This window comes from Macaca fascicularis, chromosome 10 (genome assembly GCF_037993035.2).
Source record: "Macaca fascicularis isolate 582-1 chromosome 10, T2T-MFA8v1.1".
In the NCBI taxonomy this organism is placed as follows: domain Eukaryota; kingdom Metazoa; phylum Chordata; class Mammalia; order Primates; family Cercopithecidae; genus Macaca; species Macaca fascicularis.
Genome location: NC_088384.1, coordinates 94,331,710 through 94,356,116, shown reverse-complemented (window position 1 = coordinate 94,356,116; position 24,407 = coordinate 94,331,710). Strand labels below are relative to the sequence as shown.

General features: G+C 52.3%; 1 protein-coding gene across 4 annotated transcripts in view; it reads left to right on the top strand.

Annotated features, from left to right (window-relative positions):
- KIAA1755 (KIAA1755 ortholog) overlaps window positions 1-22,618 on the top strand; it is a 48,390-nt gene extending 25,772 nt beyond the window's left edge. Inside the window, exons 5-14 of one of the 4 annotated variants that reach the window (XR_012419350.1) lie at window positions 3,761-3,884; window positions 7,030-7,123; window positions 8,032-8,118; window positions 9,492-9,589; window positions 11,666-11,764; window positions 12,697-12,845; window positions 15,548-15,686; window positions 16,965-17,087; window positions 17,930-18,151; window positions 21,657-22,618. Coding sequence is in view for 2 of the 4 variants with exons in the window: in XM_005568977.4 (XP_005569034.3) it covers window positions 3,761-3,884; window positions 7,030-7,123; window positions 8,032-8,118; window positions 9,492-9,608; window positions 11,666-11,764; window positions 12,697-12,845; window positions 15,548-15,686; window positions 16,965-17,087; window positions 17,930-18,151; window positions 21,657-22,358 (1,856 nt within the window). In the remaining 2 variants the exon portion in view is untranslated. Of the gene's footprint in view, window positions 1-3,760; window positions 3,885-7,029; window positions 7,124-8,031; window positions 8,119-9,491; window positions 9,609-11,665; window positions 11,765-12,696; window positions 12,846-15,547; window positions 15,687-16,964; window positions 17,088-17,929; window positions 18,152-19,593; window positions 20,592-21,656 lie in introns of those variants that run through there. The other 3 variants (XR_012419351.1, XM_005568977.4, XM_065523130.2) reach the window with 3 other exon arrangements.
- The last annotated feature ends 1,789 nt before the right edge of the window (window positions 22,619-24,407 follow it).

Sequence of the window (24,407 nt, the reverse complement as noted above, 5' to 3'; positions counted from 1 at the left end):
CTTTTGCCATGTAAGGTAACATATTCAAGGTTCTGGGGATTAGGGCATAGACATCTTTGGGGCCACAGGCATGAAGCCTTAGAAGGCTTCCCTGTCTTTTCACTGGAAAATCCCTAATGCAGAAGAGAATGAACAGAGCCCCTGGGACTGAGGCCTCACCCTGAGCTCTCAGTTGCTCCATACAGATCTTTGAAATCCTTTTTATCCTTAACATTTCTATACATTTTAAATATCCATAAATACAATACATTCACACTTGTTTTGACATGGAAAATGTTTTTAATTGCTTGCAAATTCAATTACTTACCATTCCTCCCTCCCCAAACTTGGAGTGCCTCTTCTTGCTGCTGGCAGATACAGCACATTTTTCAGCAACTTTGGGCAACCCAGCTTACCCACCACCCTCATTTTGCAATCCTCATTTTCACCTGAGGCTCATAATATCTGTGAACAGCACAGCTTAAGCCAAGGTTCTGAGATGCTAATGATGGTTTTCTGGCGCCAGCTGGTACGTGAGGATAACATTTGGGGCAAAAGGATCTCCTTGGCCCAGCCGAAGACAAATCAGGTGGAGAACTGCCCCTTGCTGTAATCCACTCAGCTGGCACTGGGTGTGGGGGTGCAGGGCCCTGTTCCAGGCAGTGTGGGGAACCAGACATGTGAACCAATCGCATGGCCACTGTGTCCCGGTGTGGAATGTCCTGAGTGTTTGAACCCTTTGCAGATCAAAGTGAGGTCCGGGGACTACCTACATCAGCATGACCTTGGAGCTAGGGAGAGAGGCAGAATCTCAGGCCTGCTGAACTGGCATCTGCATTCTAGCAAGATCCCCAGGCCCATCAGAGTTTGAGAGGTGTTGCTCTAACCCTCCATTCCTTCATGAATCAATCACAGACGTTGATTATCCAGCCTTGTGCTGAGCACAGGGATGCAACACTGAGTTTGACCCAGTGCACACCCATAAGGGCTCTCAGTCTTGCAGGATCTCACAAAGGCCTACATTTGCTTTGGGAACCTGGGACTGGGGAAGAGCTTCTAAAGAGGGAAGGCAGTAGGGAGGTCTTCCTGGAGGAGGTGGCATCTTGGCTGGTCTTTGAACGATAAGGGGGATTTCACCAGATGGAGATAGGACAGAAGGGCATACCTGGCAGAAGGAATAGGGTGAACAAAGCTGGGTGTTATCATCTGTCGTTGGTGGCAAGGGGAGACATAGTATATTAGTGTCCCAGGACTGCCATAACATGGGTGGCTTAAGCAACAGAGATTCATTTTCTCATAGATCTGAAGGCTGGAAGTCCAAGATCAAGGTGTTGGCAGGGTTGGTTCCTTCTGTGGCCTCTCTCCTTGGCTTGCAAAGGCCCATCTTCTCCCTGTGTCTTCATGGGGTCTTCCCTCTGTGTCCAAATTTCTTCTTATAAGGACACTGGTCATATTCTATTAGGGCCCACAGTAACCTCATTTGAACTGAATTACCTCTTTAAACACCCTGTCTCCAAATACAGTCACATGCTGATGTACTGGGGGTTAAGACTTCCACATACAAATTTGGAGGGGTGGGGGTCACAGCCTCGCCCCTAACACCTAGTATATGAAATGAGGGTGGAAGAGTGTGCAGGGCCTGAGACACTTCAGTGCCAGGTCCAGAAGCTTGCAGTTTCTCTTCAAGGCCATAAGGAGCCATAGAAGGTTATAGAGCAGGGGAGTGCAGCACCATCAGAGCTGCAATTGAGTTCCAGGCCTCAGGTTTATAGCAGACAAAAGGCTCACCATCACCCCTAATTCAAGGGGTGAATCAGGCATGGTCTCTACCCTTGCAGAGAGTTTGGGGACCTAGGCCCATGGGGGACTGGGAAGCTGCTTCCTCACTGCAGTTTCTTCATCAGCAAAATGGACCTAGGTACGTGATGTAGCATTTCCTGACCCAAGGGATCCAGCAGCTGTGATAGGATTTTGGAGGGACCTGTACTAGCACCTCCATCTTCACAAGTTGTGCATTTTTTTTTCATGGTTTAATGACTTCACCTTCTTTTTGACTTTTATATTATGAAAAATTTCAAACCTATAGAAGAGTAGACAGAAGAGTATCATGAATACCCATGTACCTATTACCCAGATTTAATAAATCTTAACATTTTGTTATGCTTCATCTATTTTTTTCTGAAGAATTTATAAAAATATTACAAATCTTCATATTCTATCCCCTAAATATTTCAGCGCATTCCCTAATAATCACAATACCATTAGTACACTTAACAGATTTAAAAAAAAAAAGTTTTTTTGAGGCAAGGTCTCACTCTGTCACCCAGGCTGGAGTGCAGTGGCACAATTATGGGTTCTTGCAGCCTCAACCTCCCCAGTGCAAACGATTCTCTCACCTCAGTCTCCTGCGCAGCTGGGACCACAGGCACACACCACCACTCCTGGCTAATTATTTTTTTAATTTTTAGTAAAGACAAGGTCTTGCTACGTTGCCCAGGCTGGTCTCAAACTCCTGAGCTCAAGCCATCTCCTACCTTGGTCTCCCAAAGTGCTGGGATTGCAGGCATGAGCCACTGCGCCCGGCCCCCTAACAAAATGAAAAATAATGTCCTCATACTAATCAATTTCCAGTTCCTATTCAAGTCTCCCCTCTTAGCCCCAATAAAATGTCTTTACTTCTGAAATTTGTAAGTGAATATTAGGAAAAAGATCAAATCCATAATAGCAAGAGGATATAACATTGATATATATGGATACACATTTATATACACACAAATTTTTTTTATTGTTTTAAAAATTATGTCAGATTTTAAGACATATGTGAAAGAATGTTCCAGGTGGTTGGACTCCTGTGAGGCAGCACTTGTGAAGGTGGTTAGGTTTGTCCAAGGCTTCGTGAGCTGTGAAGGGTTTTGCACGTTGCAGAGGGTGGTGCCCACGTGGAGTGGCTGGTGGCCATCGCAGGGCATCCTGGAGTGAGGTGACTGAAGTGCAGGGCTCTGAGTCCAGGCTGCGGGACAGGCGTGGTTTCCCGAAGCCTGGGCCTCTTTCCCCGCTGCTGTACTTCCCCTCCCCTTTCCTCCCATGAGGATGGGCTGTACTGGCTCCCGGAGCCTCAGCCTCATGACCCCTGTGGGGAGAGTGAGGCACACGGCCTAGATTTCTGGAACAGGAAATAGCCTGTCGGGAACCCAGGGTTGAAAGTCTGCAAGCAGAAATTGTGAGCTGGTGGCCACGGGGCTGCACACTCACCACCCCTTAGACTGGAGATGAGAACAGAGACGGTGATCATTGTAACGACCCATGATTGAGCCACTCAATCATTCACTGAGCTCTTGCTGTGTGTTAAGTGCTTGTCAGGAGCTGTCTGATTTCATCCTCGAAATAACCTAATAAGCTCAGCAGATTATTCTCCCTGTTTAGCTGATGAGGAAACTGAAGCTCAGAGGTGCACTGACTTGCCCACAGACGCGCAGTGAGTCAGTGCAGAGACTTGACCGCTTTCTGTGTGACCGCAGAGATCACACCAGGAGCTTTGGCTGCCCGCGTACTCTACACAGAGGGAGTGCAGAGGAGATTCAGGGAAGCCTTTTCTCACGAAGTTACATTTGAGCTGGGTCTCGAAGGATGAGTAGAAGTCAGAGTTCACAGAAGGAGAAGGAGAGAAAGGGTGCTCCAGGCAAAGGAACCGTTATGGCCAAAGTTGTGAAGGCCACAGGAGAGGTTCCCTAGAGGGCCCCACCAAAGTTCTCACTGCTCACGTGTGCCCTCTGTCCTCCAGGTGGCCGGGACAGGGCTGGGCGGCCCCTGCTTCTGGTGTCAACTACAGAGGGTGCCTGGGAGGCGCCATGGTGCACAGCTTCAGAGGTCACCAAGCTACTCTCCTACCTATGCACCATCCCCAGGTAAGGGTCTGGGCCACCCTGACTGCTTCATCCCCACCTCAACCTTCTGGGCCCAGAGCCCTGGACCATACACTGAGTGGAGAGGCACCATAGCCTTCCATCCAGTCGTCTGTTCACAGAGCCAGTCCCCAGAGAGATGCTGGGGGAAAGCAAAACAGCCTCAGTCCCTGCCATCGGGGTGTTGTCAGGCTGGTGGGAGAGACGGACAGAGTGTCAGAAACAAACCATGGCCAAGAAACTTTCCGGAGTGTCATTGTGATGAAGAGAAGAGCGATGTTTGTAGATCAGTGGTTTTCGAATTTTTTTTTTTTTTTTTTTTTTTTTTTTTGAGACAGAGTTTTACTCTTATTGCCCAGGCTGGAGTGTAATGGCACAATCTCAGCTCACTGCAACCTCCGCCTCCCAGGTTCAAGCGATTCTCCTACCTCAGCCTCCCAAGTCGCTGGGATTACAGGCATGCGCCACCACACCCGGCTAATTTTGTATTTTTAGTAGAGACGGGGTTTCTCCATGTAGGTCAGGCTGGTCTCGAACTCCTGACCTCAGGTGATCCACCTGCCTTGGTCTCCCAAAGTGCTGGGATTACAGGGGTGAGCCACTGCGCCCGGCCGGTTTTCAAACAGGAGGGTGCATTAGAATCACCTGGTGGGCTGTTAAAACAGATTGCAGGGGCCCATCCCCCAGATTTTCTGATTCAGTTGATGAAGGTGGGTGGGACCTGAAAATCTGCATTTGTAACAAATTTCCTGGCGATAACAGATGCTGGGTCTGGGACCACACTTTGAGAACCACTGTTGTCGAGTGAGAAGAATAGGGGATGTTAATTTCAATTGGGAAATCGGGAAAGCCTTCCCTGAGGAGGTGATAATTGAACTGTCATCTGAATTATAAATATTTGAATAAACAAAGGAAAGGGGTGAATGAGTAAATGAATGAATGAGAGAGTGAAAGAGTGAGTCAATGAGTGAGTGAGTGAATGAGTGAGTGAATGAATGAGTGAATGAATGAGTGAATGAGTGAGTGAGTGAATGAGTGAATGAGTGAGTGAGTGAATGAATGAGTGAATGAGTGAATGAGTGAGTGAATGAATGAGTGAGTGAATAAGTGAGTGAATGAGTGAGTGAATGAGTGAGTGAGTGAGTGAATGATGAGTGGACTCAGGCTGATTTCTAATGCTCCTCTTAACACTCCTACCCCCACCACCATTCAGACTTAATGGACTGACTGGGGAAGAGGCACCCTCCTTTCCTCTGGGACCCAGCCCCTAGCCAGGGCAGTGTTAGAGGGGACACTGCTCAGTACTGGCTAATAAGCTCCAACTCAACCTAGAGGTCTGCTGCTGGGGGTAAGGGGTGGAAGGTGATAGAACCCTCTGGAACTTTCTTCATGAATCCCACCCCACTGGAGCCATCACTGCCACCTGCTGGTCACTGACATTTTTTTTTTCTTTTCCAAGGTGGAGTGGCTTTTCTGGACTGAGTGGGAGATGGGACCCCCTTTTCTGTGGTGGAAAGTGACTAGCGTGGTAGACAGAGCTCTGGGATCGCACCCACTGGCTATGGGACCATAGGGAAATAACCTCCCCTCCCCAAGGCTCGCCTGAATAAAGGGCATGACCAAGAGGGCTCTAAGGACCAAGCTGGGCACAAGTGGCAGGGATGAGGGGGTGTGGACGATGTAAACTGTGGAGTGCAGTGCACACCAGGTGCTTGTGTGCTGGGCTGGTTTTCTCCACTTGTGCTCTGAATGAACCTTGGCTGGGCCCCTGCTCTGGGCTTGGCTTCATGCTACATGGTGCTAGGGACAGAGGCTCCTTACACCGGGCCCTGACTTTTAAGGGCCTCCAGGTTGGTACCAGAGACAGGTCTGGAAACAAATCACTGTCCAGCATGGGCATCACCAGAGGGAGGCAAGGACATAAAGCCAGAGACTTGAAATCACCTCCCAGAGCCTCCTGTCACTATCTGTCACTGGGCCTTTCTGTGCTCAGTTTCCCCTTCTAGGATAATCATAGCAAATACTTACATCCCGTTTACTTGCTCTGTGCAGTCACTGAGTGCTTTACACGAATGAATTCGTCAGTCCTCACCACAGCCCATAAGGCCAGTACTATCATTATGAAATTGACTCAGGGAGATGAAATCACTTGCCCGATCACAAGGTACTAATGGCAGCACCACAGCTCTACCCTCCCACTGGGCCACCTCAGGTTTTGCCTGTGCACTGAGTGGTTGTAAGGCTTGAAGGCAGTTGGGAGCTATTTTTCAGTCCTGCCTGATCATCAGACTGGTCAAGGGTGCTTGGAACCACACAGATTCCCTGGCTACCCTTTACCCACTGGCCAGATGGCTAGAGGGGTGGGGATGGGGGAGGAGAGGGGTGAGGAATCTGTATTTTAACAAGTCTTGAAAATTGGGCCAGTTTGGAAAATCCTAAGATAGTCACTGAAAAGTGGCCCACTGTAAGCTCAGTGCAATGTGGCTGAACCAGGGAGAGTGTTTTGGCTGTAATCAACAGAAATTCCCATTTAAAATGTTTTATCTGTTAAGGAAATGTATCATTCTATGGCTCTGCCTCATATCTCTTTGTAAGAACTTTTTAAAGGAGAGAACGTCTTTCCCAGAAGCCCCTTTCCCCAGAAAACTTCCCCTCACATCTCATTGGCCAGGGTCATGTGACATTTAAGTCACATGACCCTCCCCCATCTAAACCAATCACTGGCCAGAGGAATTAGGTCACTACTGTTGGCCTCAACCAATCAGAAGCCAGGCTCTGGGGGAACATGGCTTTTTGGAAGGAGTTGGATTCTTGAACAAAATAAGGATTCTGCCTACACAAAAAAGTGGGTGAGTCCCAAGTGACTCACCTACTGTACCTGGGTTAGTTGCTAGAGTTAGGAATAGTAGGGCTATAAACGAGGGCTGTATGAGGTATTGCAGGAGCACCAAAAAGGAAGCAAAGGGCTCTGCCTGGAGAAGAACCATGGAGGACTTCCTGGAAGGGGCATTGGAACCTGGTCTTACAGGATGAAGAGTTCATCAGTAAATGAAAGTTTCTAGCAGCCAGGTTCCCTCACCTTCCACTAGGTTCTGCCCCCTGTCCAAGGCCATCCAGCAAGACCGTCCATTCTGTTTACCACCCACAGGCCTGAAGATAAAGCCAAGGGGCTGGCGGTCCTGATCGATGCCAGGAAACAGCCCCCACAGCCTGGTCTGGTCAGTGCCCTGCAGGCCACCCAGGTGAGTGGGAGGTGGAGAGCCTTAGCCTAGTAAGTCCTGGAAGCCACCAGGGGCCTCCTGACATTCACAGAGCCCAGGAGTGCTAAGGGCTGGGACCAGGACTCTCAAGCAGGAACTTTTACTGCAGACAACAGAAAACGCAGCCCTAACAAGCTTGAAGCTCATTGGTTCATGTCACTGGACAGTCCAGGAGCCAAGTCCAGTTTCAAGTATGGCTCGATCCAAGGGCTTAGCTATTGTCACTAGAATCTGGTTCCTCTCTCTCCATTTCTGACCCCGTTCTCTTTGGAGGATGCCAAGCCACCCTGCTTGGCACCCCGTGCCCCTTGGTGGCTGGATGGCTCCCAGCAGCTCTGACTTCACATGGTGTCTAATTTAAATCCACTAGGAAAGAGTAAGAGATTATTTTCCCAGAGGTCTCAGCAAACATTTATTTGTGTCTCAGTTACAGTGGGTTCAGGAGTCCCTCCACACCCAACCCTGTGGCCTGGGCGTGAATGCTACACACTGATTGGCTTAGACTTAGATCACATAAAGCCCATGAGCTGAGAAGGGAGGAGAGAAGAGATTCGTATCCAGCCATTATGGGCAGCAGAGTCAATGGAGGTTCTGCATCTGCTTACCTTATGGTCTGACCTCCTTCGCTTTGTAGATGGGCAAACTGAGGCCCAGAGGGGCAGGTCATCTAGAAAGGTTTGCAACGCAGCTTGAACCTCCTGCTCTCATGACTTCCAACCAATGATTCATGGTCCAAACATAGCACACAAAGGTCCCAGCCATGGGGGGGCCCCATCCTGTCCTTGTGGCCCATTTGCCTGCATCTTACAGGGGATGAAGGAGGAAATCAAAGTGTGTGAGGCTTCAGGAAGTCTTGAGCAGAGCAAATCTGCAGTGGTTGTCTTTGACAGGCTCAGGTCCCAGCCTCCATCCGCGCTATTCTCTTCCTGGGGGAGAAGGAGGCGGCTCTCCAGCTGCAGACATTACCTGACATCCAGGTGAGGGGGACTCAGGGTCGGCAGTTGAGGAGGGGAGCTGTTGGGCTTTAGCTGAGCTAGGGTTAAGGGGAGGGAGAACTGCAGAATTCATGAGCTAGAAGAGACCTTGAAATAATCTAGTGTAGGGCAATAAATACGAGGCCTGAGCGCTACCACTCCCCAGTATAGCTCCGTGGCAGGCATCGTCAAATCAGTCACAGAATGATTTCTCTCCGGCTATCCTAGCAACTCCTGGTGGGTGCTGCCACATGATCGAGAATTGCACATGGCATGAAACCTATTTGAAAAGCTTCATCTGGTCCATTCCCTTTCTTTTCAGAGAGGGAAACTGAAGCCTAAGGCCACACAGCAAGCTAGACGCAGAGCTGGAGTCACCTGACTCCAGTGCCTTTTTCACACTGTGGTCAGACCTGCTCTTCCTGTATTTCTCGCCCTAATTAATACAAATGTGGAGCTGAAGTGGGACTTTGCAGGAAAGAGCCCTGCAGCTCCCTTTAATTAGTGCCATACACCACAATAATGAGTATGGGCAGTCAGTCCTCTGTCCTGCTTCGGGGGATGTGATTTTCAAACTCTCCTTCCTTCTGGTGAGTGACGAGGCACATTGTGGGCTGGAGATGTGCTTTTCCAACTTTAATGTGCTTACTGATCTCTTGGGGAAATACATTAACGTGCAGGTTCTGATTGAGTAGTTCTGGATGGGTCCTGGGACTCTGAATTTCCAACATGCCCTAGGTGATGCTGGTGCTGCTGGCCCATGGACCACACTTTGAGTAGCAGGAATATCAGGTGGGTCCAAAAAAACCACAGAATCCACCGAATCCCAAGCCTAGATACTGGAGCTATTCCCAACATAAACCTCAAATTTCTCTGCCTGGGAGAAGCAGTCACCTAGTTCTTCTTCCATCTCTTAGGGGACACTGTTGGGATTTAGTGACTTTTCTCACCAGCCCCAAGAAAGAAACAGCTCTTGGTGGCTCCTCAGGGAACTATGCAAGGATTACAAACAAGTTTCATCACAAGGGCCAGCTTCATTCCGTTTGTGTGAGTGCCCGGAGAGCTGTACTGGGAAGGAGCCAAGCTCAGAGGGAGCGAGTGCTATGATTGATTAATGATGTCTGCCTTGGGCACAGGCTAGGAGAGTGGCAGTATGAGTGCTGTTTATTTGCCATTCCTTAACTAGGGTCTGGTTCTGAATTTTGATTTGTAAGAGTTTCCAGAGAAGATTGGTTGCCCACAAAGCAACTTTTAAAGCTGGAGTCAGCCTTACTTCTGGGAGGTGAACTGGTGCTGGGGCAGGGATCTGGGCAGGACCTTCTAAAATGACTGTCCTCACATTGAGTCCCTGGTTCTCCTGATTCTTTGGTCTGCAGGTGGAGGTGCTGACCTCATTGAAGGCCCTCAGCCACCATGTGGACCCCAGCCAGCTGCCCGCAGCCCTGGAAGGCCCCTTCCCCTACTGCCACACCGAGTGGGTGCAATTCTTCCAGGTGTTTACCATCACAGCCTTTAGCCCCTGACCTCCACTCCTTCTCTTCTTCTCTTCACTCTTCTGCCTCATGGATCCATCAACCCTGCTATGCTAAAAAATGAACAGTCACTCAACAAATGTTTACAATGAAGGTACAGAGTAGAATGATTAAGAGCTCAGGCTCTGGGGCCAGGCTGCGTGCGTTGCAATCCCAGCTCTGCTGTGTGATTTTGGATAAGTTACTTACCTTCTCTGAGCCTTGGTTTCCGCATCAGTTAAATAGGGGATAATAACAGTACCTCCTCATGGGGTTTTTGTGAAGATTAATTTAGTTAATGTGGGCAAAGAGCTTAGAAGAGTGTCTGGCACATAAGAGCTATGTCTATGTTAACTGAAAATAAATTTACAGGGCTGGGCACTGTGGTTCACACCTGTAATCCCAGCACGTTGAGAGGCCGAGGTGGGTGGATCACATGAGGTCAGGGGTTTGAGACCAGCCTGGCCAACATGGTAAAACCTCATATCTACTAAAAATACAAGAAAGAAAAAGTTAGCCATGCATGGTGGTATGCACCTGTAGTCCCAGCTACTTGGGAGGCTGAGGCATGAGAATCACTTGAACCCAGGAGGCGGAGATTGCAGTGAGCCAAGATCACACCACTGCACTCCACCCTAGGTGGCAGAGTGAGACTCTGTCTCAAAAATAATCATAAAATAAAATAAAATAAAATTTGCAAGCACTTGCTCTATGGACCCACACAACTCAGGAAGCTCAGGATCTGGTTCCCTCCGATCAGAGGGAGGAAATAAGGCAGCTGCCAGTGCTGGGCTCCTTTCCTGTGTAATCACAGTCCCTCCTCCCCACAACCCCAAGAGGGGGCATTTCATACCCAATGTAGTACATGAGGACACATAGGGCGAGGGTGCCTTTCAGTGGGCTTAAACCACACCGAAACCCGTGCCCATCAATGACCCTGGCTTCTCTCTAGACCAGGGTTGTTCAACCTTAACCTATTCACATTTGGGGTTGAGCAATTCTGTTTTGTGGGGAGCTGTCTTGTGCATTGCGACATGCTAGGCACCAGCCCTGGCTCTACCCACTGTTCGCACCCCACAAATGATGACAATTAAAGAATGTCTCCTGACATTGCCGAATGTCCCCGGGGGGCAAAGTCACCCCTCACTGAGAACCACTGGTCTATACTAGCAGTCTAACATGGTGGCTTATTTACTTTTTGCCCAGGTGATTTTTTTAAAATTGTGTGTTTTTGAATAGGCAGTAAGTATATTCACAGTTCAAATGGTACAGAAAGATACCTACTGAATAATTCCCTTTTCTGCTGGTCCCCCAGGGTCCTAGCTTCCCTTTCCAGAGGCCTCCAATGAATCCACTGGGTTTTGAACTGTATTTTAGCTTTAAACCCTTTCCTTTACATGAAATCTTACCTATAGACCCACTACGTAGATCTGAGAATGACGATAAACACAGTACAGGCTGGGCTCTGTTCTAAGTGCCTTGCAAATATTAATGGGTTTAATCCTGACACGACCCTATAAGGAGGAACTACTATGATCTCCATTTTAAAGAGGAGGAAGCAGAGACACAGAGAGGTTCAGTAACTTGCCCCCCAAGGCCTCACAGCTTGTAAGTGATGGAGCTGGGCTGAAGTGGGACTCAGCCGAGAATGTTCCCCTAACTCTGCCCTCTTCCTTCCCTTACCAACCACAGTATCCCCACCGGCCTGGGAGTCGCTCAGGCCTGTCTCCTTTCTTCTCCCTCACTCATATTCAACACCAGTGGTTCTCAAAGTGTGGTCCCCCAGGCCAGCAGCATGAGCAACGCCTGGGAACTCATTAGAAATGCACTTTCTACCATGCCTCGCCCCAGAGGAACTGAAGCAGACACTCAGGAGCAGAGCCCAGAGCCTGTGTTTTAACCAGCTCTCCAGATGCTTCTGATGTACCCGGAGTTGGAGAGCCACTGCTTCCCACCTCCCCTGTGCGCTCCTGGGATGGAAGAGGTATCCTCTGGGTTGGCCTGGACTGACACCCACCCTCTGGTCCTCTGTCCTGCAGAAGCTGGACCCTTTCCTTGCTGACCTCCAGCAGGCCTCTTCCCTGCTACAAGCTTCCATCGAGGAATTCGAGAAGGCCGACCCCCCTGGCGGGATGCAGGTGAGCCTGGAGCATGGTGGGTGGGGAAGCCACACTACGTCCCAGACTCCAGGGACCAAGGACTTTGAGAAGGGGGCAGCCTGGGGAAAAGGGGGAGGACATTATCATCCCTGTTTTTCATCATTCACTTGACTCATATTTGAGGGGCACCCACTTTGTACCCTGCACTGGAGACCAGCCTGGGGCGAACTGACTTGTCCCTGCCCTCTCGGGGTTCATGGTGCTGCGGCAGAAGTGGTAGTTTAAAAAGCAAACACATAAATGGGTATGTCATTCCAAATTGTGTCAAGTCCTGTGGAAGTAAGATTGGGAGTAATGAGGGAGGAGGGCCTCTCTGAAGAGCTGGAGTTTAAGTTGAGGCTTGAAGTTTGAGAAGGAGCCTGCCTTTGTTGGGGGCTGTGCGCCAGGCAGGGGGCAAACCCTTGCAAAGGCCCTGAGGTGGGATTATACCTGGGGTGTTCAGGAGTAGCAAGGAGGCCAATGTGGAGCAGAATGAGTGGGAGAGAAGCACGAGTGGAGCTTCTAGATGCAGCGGGAGCTGGACCAAGGAAGAGTTGGTCTGGGATTCAATTTGAAGCCTGCAGGGAAGCCACTGGAGAGTTTTAAACCAGGGGTTATCAGATTTGCAGAGATCCGTTCAACTGCCATGTGGAGAATAGACTGTAGGGGGAGCCAGAGGGCAGCAGGGAGATCAGTGAAGAGGCTGGAATGGGTGTCCCAGCAAGAGATGCTGGAGGGTGGACCAGAGAGGTTGCCATGGTGATGAGAGGGGGCGTGGCTAAAGGGGATGTTTTAGAGGCAGAAACGACAGACTTTCTGGAGGACCTTGAATGCCAAACTGGGAGTTGGACTTGATCTGGGTGTGGGGAGCCTTGGAAGGTTGCAAAGGGAGAGTGGGGATGGGGCCTCAGGGCACCTCCCTACGCTGGCAGGAGGCCACCAGGTGCCTGAGCAAGTCCAAGGAGCTGATGGAGGCTGTGCTGAGGGACCCGGGCCTACTGGGCCTCCAGCGGGAAGGTGGAGCCACCCTGGCCAGGCTGCAGCGCGATGCCAGCAGGCTGGACTTCAGCCCTGATGTCAGGTACAGACAGACATCCAGGCCTTTCCTCCTCCACCCCATCCTGTTTCTGGCCCAGGAGCTTGGAGTTGGGACCACACCACCTAGGGGTCACATAGCCAAGCCCTGAGGGTGCCCAGCTTTGCAGTTGTTGCAGGGCCTGTATCCCAGGCTGAGGCCTGGTCACAGAAACCCACCCTGAGCCCTGGCAATTTCCTCGCCCCTTCTCTGCTTCCCCTCCTTCAGCCCCAGCCATCTCGAGCCTGGGATGGGCGTCGGAGGATGTCGCCTACCCATTTCTGGTCACCCTTTTGGACAAAGCACTTTCTCCGACCCACACACCAGGCTAAGCCCCTGCAAGAGCCTGTCTCATTTATTTCTGGCAAGAACCCTGTGAGGTGCACATTGTCCATTTGGCTGATGGATAACTGAGGCTCAGCGAAGGGAAATATCTGCTAGGCAGCAGCTGGTCGGGGATTTGAAGCCAGGCCTTCTGGGCATTGAACCCCTACCCGGCCCTGCCTTTCCCGGTAGGCTGCTCAAACACGCTTGTGAGAACCTCATGGTGTCTCGGGGGTCTCAGAGCCAGAATAAATTATAGACATTCCTGGAAAGTTCCAGCTTTCTTAAATTTAGGGGGTGGGGGAAAGTCAGTCATTAAATTGGTCAGTAATTGCAAGTATTTTCACCCTCTTAGAACACAGCTACTTATATTCAAAGTCAAGGGCTGGTATGCATGAGTTTTAAAGAACATTTTATTTACAGAACCAAGACCTAAATAGCACTGTGTATGTGTCCAGCATTTTTCTCAGGGCTTTACAAATACCAACTCATTTAATTCACTCCTGAGGTAGCTGTAAGTATCATCCCTATTTTACAGTGGAAGAACCTGAGGCTCAGAGAGGGTAAGTGATTAGTCCAGGGTCACACAGCTGGGATGTGGTGGGGCCCGGACTTGAATCCAGGCAGTCTGGCCCCAGAATCTTAACAAACCACCCAGAGCTGCACTAGACTTGAGAGCAGGCTCACACAGATGGATGCACGGGCAGCATTGGGTGTGGGGTCATCTCCCTGCCCCTCAGTGCCTGGTGGGGGCTGGCACTGCCTTTCTCAGCCTGTTCCACCCTCACCTGCCTGCCGGGCCCAGGCTCCTCCTGTCCACCCGAGGACCCGCAGACCCACAGCTACCAGAAGCTCCAGCAGGGGGCACTGTGGTCCCACTTGAGCTGCTGCGGGCGTTTGTTCTGCAGCGGGTCCCTGCAGCCCCAGGCTGTCCGTGTCCCTCCGTCCCTCCCTCTCCAGGCAGGCAGATATTTTCTATCCCACTCACGCACCCTGGGCCCACACCTCTTCCCTGCAAGGGTGGCAACCTGTGGGGAGCTGCAGTCAGATGGGGAGGCAGAGGTAGAGCAAGGCACCCTTCAGGAAGTTAAAAGCTTTTCTTCCACCTTCTCTCTTCCATTTTCCTTCTGAAGGCAGAGCCTCTGAAGGCAGAGGAGGGCAGAGCAGGGTTTGAAATTCCTGCCTTCACGCAAGTATCACTATGCCTGAAATCCCATCCACACTTCTTCCTTAGTGTCTTGTGGCTTTGAGCATTTTAAAAAATTATGTGCAGAAACAGCCCTGGGTGGGGTTCCAACTCAGGCTGCCATCTGCAAGTCATTTCCCCTCCCTTGACCTCAGTTTTCCCATCTGTGAAATGGAAGCAGGGCCGGCAGGCGTGTTGCAGCTACTTCCCACCATTGCAATAGAAATAGCGCGAACCTGACAAGCATCGTGCGCTGGGCACAGTGTTAAGTGTTTTGCACGCTGAGCGCTGGTTCTTTGCCCTGGCTGCCCCTGGAACCGCCTGAGGTGCTTTAGAAAGCATCAGTGTCCCAGCTGGGCGCAGTGGCTCATGCCTATAATCCCAGCACTTTTGGAGGCCGAGGCAGACAGATCACCTGAAGTCAGGAGTTCAAGACCAGCCTGGCCAACATGTGAAACCCCATCTCTACTAAAAATACAAAAATTAGCTGGGCGTGGTGGCGTGTGCCTGTAATCCCAACTACCCGGGAGGCTGAGGCAGAAGAATCGCTGGAACCCAGGAGGCAGAGGCTGCAGTGAGCAGAGATCATGCCACTGCACTCTAGCCTGGGCGACCAGCCTGGGCGACAGAGCGAGACTCCGTCTCAAAAATAAAAGGGAAGAAAAAGAAAACATCAGTGTGTTGGTTGCACTCAGTCTGCTGACTTCGTTGGCCTGGGGCGGGGCACTAAGATTTGTTAAAGCTCCCAGGGCAGGTTATAATGTATAGCTGGAGGTGAGGGCCAGGCGCTAGATCATTTAATCCTTACAACCATGCTATGAAATGGGTTCTGTGATTATCTCCACCACACAGAAGAGAAAGCAGAGACAGAGAGAGGTTGAGACATTTGCACAGAGCCTCCTACTAGAAGGTAGCAGAGCTGGGCTTTGAACCCAGATCTGTCCGGCCAGCTTCATACCCTTCTAGGGAAGGGGGAGGGTCATTTCACTTCCTACTGTGTTCTCTTGTCCTCCCAGTCCCATGGAAGACCAAGGCTGAGGCCCAGAAAGGTGTAGGGACCTGCCCACAGTCACACAGCAAGTTAGCTGGAAACCCAGGCTGGGACCACAGAGGTGGAGGGACAGGCCTATGTGGGGCAGAAGTACAGCAGGGTGAAGAGGGCAACACAGGCCTTTTCTCACCTCCGCCCACCTCCCAGGAGCCATCTGGCTGCAGCCACTGCCTTGTACAGCCTTGTGGATGAGCAGCTTCATGTTCTGGTCACCGCATCCAACAGCCTCCTGGGGAAGCTGGAGCTCCGTGTCCGCCTGGGCCGCCTGGAAGCTGCCATTCATCAGGTGAAAGGGGAGTCTGGCTTGGGGTGTGGGGGTTCTGCCTGGCCACATTCCACAGGAAAGCCCCGACTCTGGGCCCGGCCCTAGCCAGGTGCTTTGTTCTGGAGAAAGGACACCAGGCTGGCAGTCCCTCAAAGGCCAGGCAGGCATCCTTTATAGTTATGTGCCGGGCATAGCACATAACATGGTGCTCAATAAGTGCTCAATGAGTGAGAACATGGCCCCAAGAGCTGCATTTATTGAGCATCAACTCTGTGCCAAGCCCTGGGCCAAAGCCGTTGTGAACATCATTGCTTTCCAAACTCATCTTGGGGAAGGTGCTAGGATTTCACCCACTGCACAGACAAGGAAACTGAGGCTGGGAGACATTATGTCACCTGCGTGTGGTTGCATATCTCGGAGTCTGATTCTGGAACCTGCACCTGGTGTGGCTTCATCTGACTGCCGGTGCTGAGAACCAACACATTCCTTTCTGCCTGGAGCTGCGGGGCACGGTGCGCTCCTGCATCAGACAGCGCTGGTCCATTCCCGGCTCCAGCGCTTACTCATGGTGTGGTCCCGGACAAGATATTTAACCCTTCAGTGCTTCAGTATCTTCATTTGTTGAATGGGGGGTGATAATAGTACCTGCTACGTTGGATCTGTGAGGATAAAGTGGGTGAACAGGCTCTTTAAGATGCCCCAGAATAAGAAAGGAACTTCCACTCAGGGGGTTGAGCGCCATTATATACCTGCTGTCCCTCATTGAATCTTCATGTCTACCCCGTTTTACCACTGAGTAAACTGAGGCCCAGAAAGGGGGAGTGGCTTACCATGTTCACACAGTGAGTTCCCAGCAGGCCCATGGTCTTTCCTCTGCAGCCTGCTTCTTCTCCAGCACTGTTTGCATGTGCACACGTGTGCGCACGCACACACACACGAACAGGAAGCTCATCACCCCTGAGGCCACCCCTTTTATGATCCGGCGTCACTGAGTGGTTAGAGTAGCCTGAAGTTCACCACCCTGTGACTTCATTCAGATAACAGTGTGCACCGAGGGCGTTGGCCAGGCCAGATGCCCTCTGGGGTCCCACTTTGAAGAACATCACCATGCACTCCCCCTCCGCAAGTCATTTCTTCCCATGCCTAGAACTGGGAGAGTGTCAGTCCGAGCCAGGGGTCACAGGCCTAGCCACTGAATGAGTGAGGACAGAAGACCTCAGCCTCCAAGGAAGTGGGGAAGCTGGACAAGGGAGGTTGCCTAGCAGCCCCTCACGTCCAAATCTGCATCTCCTGCCCCAGGTCAGCAACTGGATGGAGCAGGAAGGAAGTCGGTGGCTGCAAACGCTGACCCCCAAGGACGGAAGTTTGGAGACAGTGGAGAAAGCCCACGCAGAGTTTGAGAACTTCTTCCTCCAGGCTGCAGTGCGTTCCAGACAACAGTGGAGCAGGACTGGAGCAGATGGAGAGGGCATTAGAGGGGGTGGCACTGCCAGGGCAAAGCTATGGAGGGGGGAAAGAGCAAGGAAAGTTCCAGAGACAGTGAGGGAACCAGCTTGGATTGCAGAGTTCAGCCGAGATGTTATCTCCCTCAGGGGTTCTTACCACACGGCCAAGCCCAAAGAATATGCCGAATCCCCCAGAGGGTTTCTTAAAATGCCGTTTCCAGGGCCTCACCCTAGACCTGATAACTCAGCCTCACAGAGCCGGGGGTTGGGGGGCAGGGATGCTGCATCAACATGATGCGATGTGACAAGGCTCCGGACCACAGGGTGATTCAGCTCCCTATCAGCGCTCAGGAATTCCCAGGCCAGTGAGGAGCGAGGGCGGGGGTGGGGACAAACAGGGAAACGTGCACAGAAAGGGAGAATGTGGGGACTCAGAGCAGGAGCCTTTGGAGTCAGAGAAGTTTTCCAGAAGGGACATCTAAGCAGAGCCCGGCTAAGCAAAGTCAACTGCCATGGCGAGGGCCTGGAGACTTCCAGAAGCATGATAACTGCTCTCTATTGTTCACCCCTCACTAGGAGCTAAGCCCTGTAAGGTGGGTGCCATTAGGGTCCCCATTCTACAGATGAGGAAACTGAAGCTCAGGAAGTCTCCTGGCTTGGCGGCAGGGCAGCTGGAGGTTGTTGACCTTTGAGGGAGGCCCCAGCCAAGGCGGGAGCTGAGTGAGCACCCCCCCCCCCCCCCGCTCTCCCCTCTCAGGCCCAGGAGCTGAGTGAGCACACCCCCCCCCCCCCCCCCCCCCCCCCGCTCTCCCCTCTCAGGCCCAGTACCGCCGAGGCCTGGAGCTGTCCAAGCAGGCTGCTCAGCTGGGAGCTGCAGCCGGAGGGGCTGGGGAGGCAGAAGGAGCAGAGTTCCCAGAGCTGGCAGCCTTTGCCTCTACCCAGCGGGCCTTCCAGGCTAAGCTGACCCACTTTTACATGGCGGCCGAGCGGCAACGCACGGACCTCGAGACGCTGCTCCACCTGCACCGCTTCTGCAAGAGGGTGAGCCCCGCGGCCCACCTGTACGGATTCCCTGGATCCCCTGGCTGGGGGTATGGTGGGGACAGGGATACCTAGACACAGCCCCATGGCCCACCTCCATAGACAGCCCCCCATCCCCTGGATACCTAGACACAGCCCCCCGCCCACTTGCACAGACACCACCCCCATCCCCTGGCTGGGGGCACAGCGGGGACAGGGATACCTAGACACAGCCTGAGGCTCTTTGTGATTCACTCCCAAGTCTTGTAACAGGAAAAAAACAGTGGGAAGGAGAAGAGCTGAGATTTGAACATAGATGTGTCCGTGGTGCCCCGTGACATGCCTTATATGCTTCCCCAAAGAGAGAAGAAATGATGACAGAGTCCCTTCTCCAAGCAGGCTTGACGACGATGAGGATGATGGGTTGTTGGGAGGGTAGTGCACATTTGTGAGTGTGTACACCGCACCAGACCCTCCTGTAGGCTTCACACACCTTACCCGACTTTATTTTCACCATACCTCTTTGATGACAGGGCACCAATGTTGTTCCCACTTTACAGATGAGAAAACTGCCCAAAGAGGGCAGTGGTGAAGGAGGATTTGATTTAAGAGCTGCCACCCATCCTAAATTCATGTAGCCAAATCTCTCTTTTAAAAAAAAAATTTTTTTTTTTTTATGGGAAAAGTGAGGTCTGTGGGGACAAAGAAGCAGGCTGGGACAGTGTGGTCCAGCTGGGACAGGGACCCCCATGGCTGGCCCAGGCCCAGTGCCCTCAGCTGCCCCTTGCACTTGCCACCAAGGCCAGAGTATGAGAAAGACCTGCCCCAGCCTCCCAGCTGTCAGGCCAGCCCAGCGTGCAGGCCACAGCGATCACAGGCTGCTTCAGAGGGCAGCGGGAAGGGCTCTGGTCAACTCACACCTAGGGCCCTGGGAGGACAGGGCACTCTCTGTCTCCTTGAGACAGCAGGCAAGGGAGGCAGGTGTCGGCAGTGGCAGCAAAGGGCTCCCCCAGTTCCAGCTGTGTGCAGTTAAGAGCACGATACAGACAGAATCCTAGCCTTGGAGTCCGGGGCTTCATGTCCTTGAGTGAGTTCTGTGACCTCAACCACCGTCTTCACTGCTCTAGGCCTCAGCTCTTTGCTAAGACCATAGTTAATGGTTGTGTGGTTCTTATGATGAGCAAGGCCCTGTTCTAGTCATTTCACATATTGTTTTATTGTCGCCCCAATCCTATGAGGCGGGTACTACTATTATGCCCGTTTCCACATAAGGAAAGAGACAGGTCAGATAACTTACCCAGGGTCACACAGCTAACCGAGTGGGCAGAGATTCAAACCCAGACCATCTGGCTCTACTGCCAGCCTTACCAGGTAGTGACAGATTTCAATGGAAGTAACCCCTGGCACAGGGCTTTGTTCAAATTCAGAATTATTATTAACATCAATATTATTATTATCATTAGGAGGAGGAAGAAGAGGAGTAGTGCCTCCAGGGTTAAGGACATCTGGAAGCTTCTTTGCCTTGCCCACTGATTTCAGCCAATTTCAGCCCCACTGGCCTTCCCGGATCAATCAAACGTGCTCCAGCTCTGAAGCCTTTGCATGTGCTGTTCCCTCAGCCTGGGAAGCTCTTCCCATTTACCGGCTGGCTTCTTGTCTTCTGCTCTCAGCTCACACATCCCCTCCTTGCAGACGCCCTTTCTGACCACCCACCCCTGTCTCTCTCATCACCCTGTTTTGTCACTTCTGGGTGCTCACTTTGATCTGAAGTTGTCCTGGTGCTTGTCACTCACTTGTCTCTTGCATGGTGTCCGCGAGGCGAGCTCCCTGAGGCAGGGACTGGGTCTGAGTTGGTCCTAGCTCTATCCACGGTTCCTGGCACAGGCTTGGCCCACAGGGGCTCAGGGAGGCTGTGCAGGGAGTCAGGATAGGCTGGAAGCCTGGGGATGGCCTGTGTGGAGGTGGTGTCTGTGCCAGGCCTAAAGTCATGCAGCGGAGGAAGCAACCCTGACTTTGAGTCCAGCTCTCGCTGTTGGATCTGGGCTGGCCCTGTTTCCTCTCTGGCGCTGAATTTCAGTTCGTTCCACAAAGGGTTGGGCAAGATGATTTCTGAGGTGCTATCCATCTCTGTCCAGCTTAGCCTGGAAGGTCAAGTCCTGGACAGACAGACAGATGATGGGACAGCCCAGCACCAGGCTCAGCCCCTGGTGGGGAACGTGTGTGCAGCAGCTTTGGTCCTAAATAATAATAACACAATGGTGCCACTAACGGAGATTTATGGAGCTCTTTCCCGGCCATGAGCTCCATGTGCTTGCACGAATATGAAGCCATTTATCTAAAGACAAGTTCCCTTAATCCGTGGAAAGATGTTCTTTTCGGAGAAAATGGTTCTCCAATCCCTACAGCCTAACAGCTCGCTGTCGTGTTCTAAATTAATGGAGAGAAAGATTATGTTTTTCACGAGCTGCTGGGAATGTGTTGGCTTCTTTGCAGTCTGCAGACATTTTGTGGGGGAAGCGGGGACAGACAGAATCACAAAATGGGGCAGAGGCTCGGCTGGAGGGAGGGGCCTCCGGGCCTGGTGTGGCTGACGGTCTCGAGGTGTGATGGTGAGGGCACACCCCTGCCCGGCCTGTTTCTCCTTCTGCCCACTGAGGTGCTTGGAGGACAGATCTGAGTGGAATCCTAGCTCCTTCCTGACTTGCTGTGTGACCTAGGGCAAGTGAGTTCACTTCTCTGAGCCTCAGTTTTCTTCTCTGTGAAATGGGCTGCTGGTGCAGTTCAGTGTGATCCTGCCTGAGACACACAGAACCTGGCACATAGTCAGCGCTCAATAAACATTAGCCAGACTCTCCCTCACAGCACTCACAGAGGTTAATACAACCACAGATAGGAATTTCACCTCTCCAAAGGCTTTTCATGCTCATCTAGTGCAACTTCCATTTTACAGAAGAAGAAACTGAGCCCCAGAGAGAGCTAAGTCCCTGCTGGCCCATAGGTCTATTAGAACGTGTCTGATGGGCCGGGTGCGGTGGCTCATACGTATAATCCCAGCACTTTGGGAGGCCAAGGCGGGTGGATCACCTGAGGTCAGGAGTTCAAGACCAGCCTGACCAACAAGGTGAAACGCTGTCTCTACTAAAAATACAAAAATTATCTGGGCATGGCAGCAGGTGCCTATAGCCTCAGCTACTCAGGAGGCTGAGACAGGAGAATTGTTTGAACCCAGGAGGCAGAGCTTGCAGTGAGCCGAGATCACACCACTGCACTCCAGCCTGGGCAATGGAATGAGACTCCATCTCAAAAAAAAAAAAAGTGTCTGATGATCCTCAGGGTGCTTGGGGGCTGTTTCCAGATGGCAGGTGTGTGAACCCCAGGGAAGACAGGGAAACCAGGATCATCATGGTCAGTGGAGAAGATCATGGCCAAGCCGAGCGGGGCCCTGGCATGGGGCATGTATTAATTCAGTCCTCCACAGTCCCACTTCCAGCCTGAGTCCCCACCTCCCTCTCTTCTTGTCCCCTAGATGACCTGGTTCCACATGGACTGTCAGGACCTGATGGCCCAGCTCAGGCTGGACAAGGCCTCAAGGGTCAGTCCTGAGGACCGGCGCCGCCTCCACCGCTACCTGCAGCGACTGGCATCTGAGTTCCCTGCTGAGAAGCTCGCAGCCGTGGGGCTGCAGGTGGCCTCCCTGAGCCGGGCGGGCCTGGGCCAGGAGCTCTGGGAGGAGGTCCGGATCAGGCATGAGGAGATCCGGATGCTCCTGGAGAAGGCACTGACCCACTGCTCTTGCCCAGAGACTCCCACTGCTCACTCAGTGCAACCAGAACGAAGAGGGGTGGTGGCCAAGGGCCAGGGTCTGAGTGTAGAGGTGGCTTCTAAGGGGAGGTGGGACCAGCCCCCACTAGACTCACTGGGCAGGGACCGTTCGCCAAAGTCCTATTGGCCTCCTGGGGCCCCCAGAGGGGAACAGAACAGAACTTTCCAGGCAGGCTTTCCACCCCAGGAAGCTGGCCGGGCTGCAGAGGCTGAAGACGGCAAAGGCGCCCACGAGCTCCCTGACCCTGCCCACGAGCATTCGTTGGCCACCACCTTCTTCTGGCAGCAGCCCCCAAGGCAGAGCCAGGTCCCTCGCCCCACTGGGGGCAGCTTCTCCTCAGAGGGGACAGACTCGCAGACATCCCTTGACGACTCACCCCAGACAAGTCCCCTTGCCTCCCTCTAGCTGAGAGTCCCCTTCAGTGGCACCAGCCTCCGGGAGCACTGGGACAGGGCCCAGCTGGAGGGGTAGCTGGGAGCTCTGGTCAGTCCCAGTGGGACGTCGCCAGGGAGCACTGGTTTTACATTCTGCCTCTGCTGGGACGGTGAGAACTGTCGACCTGCCTCTGGCTCCAGAAAACTCCTGGAAGACCCGATCCTCACCCATGCAGAGTAGCGAGAGTGGGCGTCAGAACCAGGGCGCAATAAAGTGTGTAATTGGCTCCATCCCTCCAGGCTCTCATTGTGGAAAGAACTGTTGGCACAGACCCCTCCAGAGGTCTCCCTCGCAGGCAGGCAGACACCCACCTGTAGCTCAGGAACATACACAGCTCTCCTCTCGGCCACGAAGGCCAGCGTTGCCCTCATACAGAATCTTTGGGGAGGTTCGGGAGTGGTTCCTTGTCTTGGATTCCAGGAAAATGTACCCTGAGATGAGGATTTAAGGATCAGTGTGTTTGGTGCTGATCCAGGAACCTCAGCTGGGGGAGTAGGAGGTGAGTCTGCAAAGGGAATAAAGAGGACGTTGTCAAGCAAATTTTCTTTTTTTTTAATTTTTAAAAATTCATTGCATTTTATTTTTAGAGATGAGGCCTCACTACATTGCCCAGGCTAGTCTCAAACTCCTGGGCTCAAGTGATCCTCCTGCCTTGGCCTGCCAAAGTGCTGGGATTGCCTCCCCCTGCTCCACCTCCCCACCCAGGCACAAGGTTGCACTCTGGTGTCCAGGCTGGAGTGCGGTGGTGCAATCATAGCCTCAAATTCTTGGGTTCAACTGATCCTCCCACTTCAGCCTCCTGAGTAGCTGGGACTACAGGCATGCACCACCATGCTCAGCTTATTTATTTATTTTTTTGTAGACATGGGGTCTTGCTATGTTGCCCAGGCAGGCTGATCTCAAGCTCAATCGATCCTGTGGACTCAGCTTCCCAAAGTGCTGGGATTATAGGTATGAGCCACTGTGCCCCACCCTCAAACAAATTTCCATGTTGGCAACTGGAGCTAGATCTTGCTGGAGATCTCTGAAAGACAGCATGGAATCCTCGAACACCCCCTGAGGGGTGAGGCATCCAGGGCATTTATCTGCCAACCCTCAGGAGTTGGCATTTGTAGATGGCATGCACAGCCAGCTCCACTGGCCTTGGCAAAGAGAATTGCCTCCTGGAGCCGGAGGCCAGTTCCTGTGTTCAGAAGGGAAGGACATGTCTTCTGTGCTCCGTGTGTCACGAGGCCCCTTCGATAGGCATGGACCTTCATTCTCAAGTTCAGGGAACCCTGTGGAATCTTGTCCTTGTCCTCCAGAAAGAATCCTCTCCACCCTCAAGGTCCCCTCTCTCTCTCACCTCCCCACCAAGCCTCCCTGGACTCAATGTCTTCTGTCCCCTTCCCTGCCCAACGTCCACCTCTCCAGGCTCAACCTCTGTGATCCAGTGCCATTGGGGCTCTGTGGGTGGCTGGGTCCTGGTGGTTGGGGACCGTGAGAAGGGTAGTCCTATCTGTCGGGTCTTAGATGGAGCATCCAGATGGCCACCCTTCATACTGCCCCGAGTGGCCCCTGCCAGCGCCTCTCTGGAGTGTCATTAAGCTGACAGTGTTTGCCTTGCCTCTGCAGTAGGATGCATTACTGAAGTGGCCTCTTGGTCACCTAGCTCTGAATTTTCCTGGCTCCAGAAAGAGGCTGGTGGGCACAGGTCCCCCGCAATGAGGCTGTGAAGGGGAGACAGGCAGGCCTGGGCCAGGCATAGGAGGACAACTAGGGCTTCTCAGGAGCTGTCTCAGCCAAGAGTCGCACACTCAATACTTAAAATGGCTTCAGGAATCTTCCAAGACTGAAGATTTCCCCGGGCGTGGTCTAGAGCCTGTCTGCCTCAGAGCCATGAGCAGAGCCAGTCAAAAGGCTTGCAAGGGCATCCTACCCCAGACATTAAAATAGACTCTTGGGGCTGGCCGGTGGCTGGAATCTGCGTTTGTAGTCAAGTGCTCTTCCTGTGTGACTCAGCAAAGTGGGGGTGCGTTT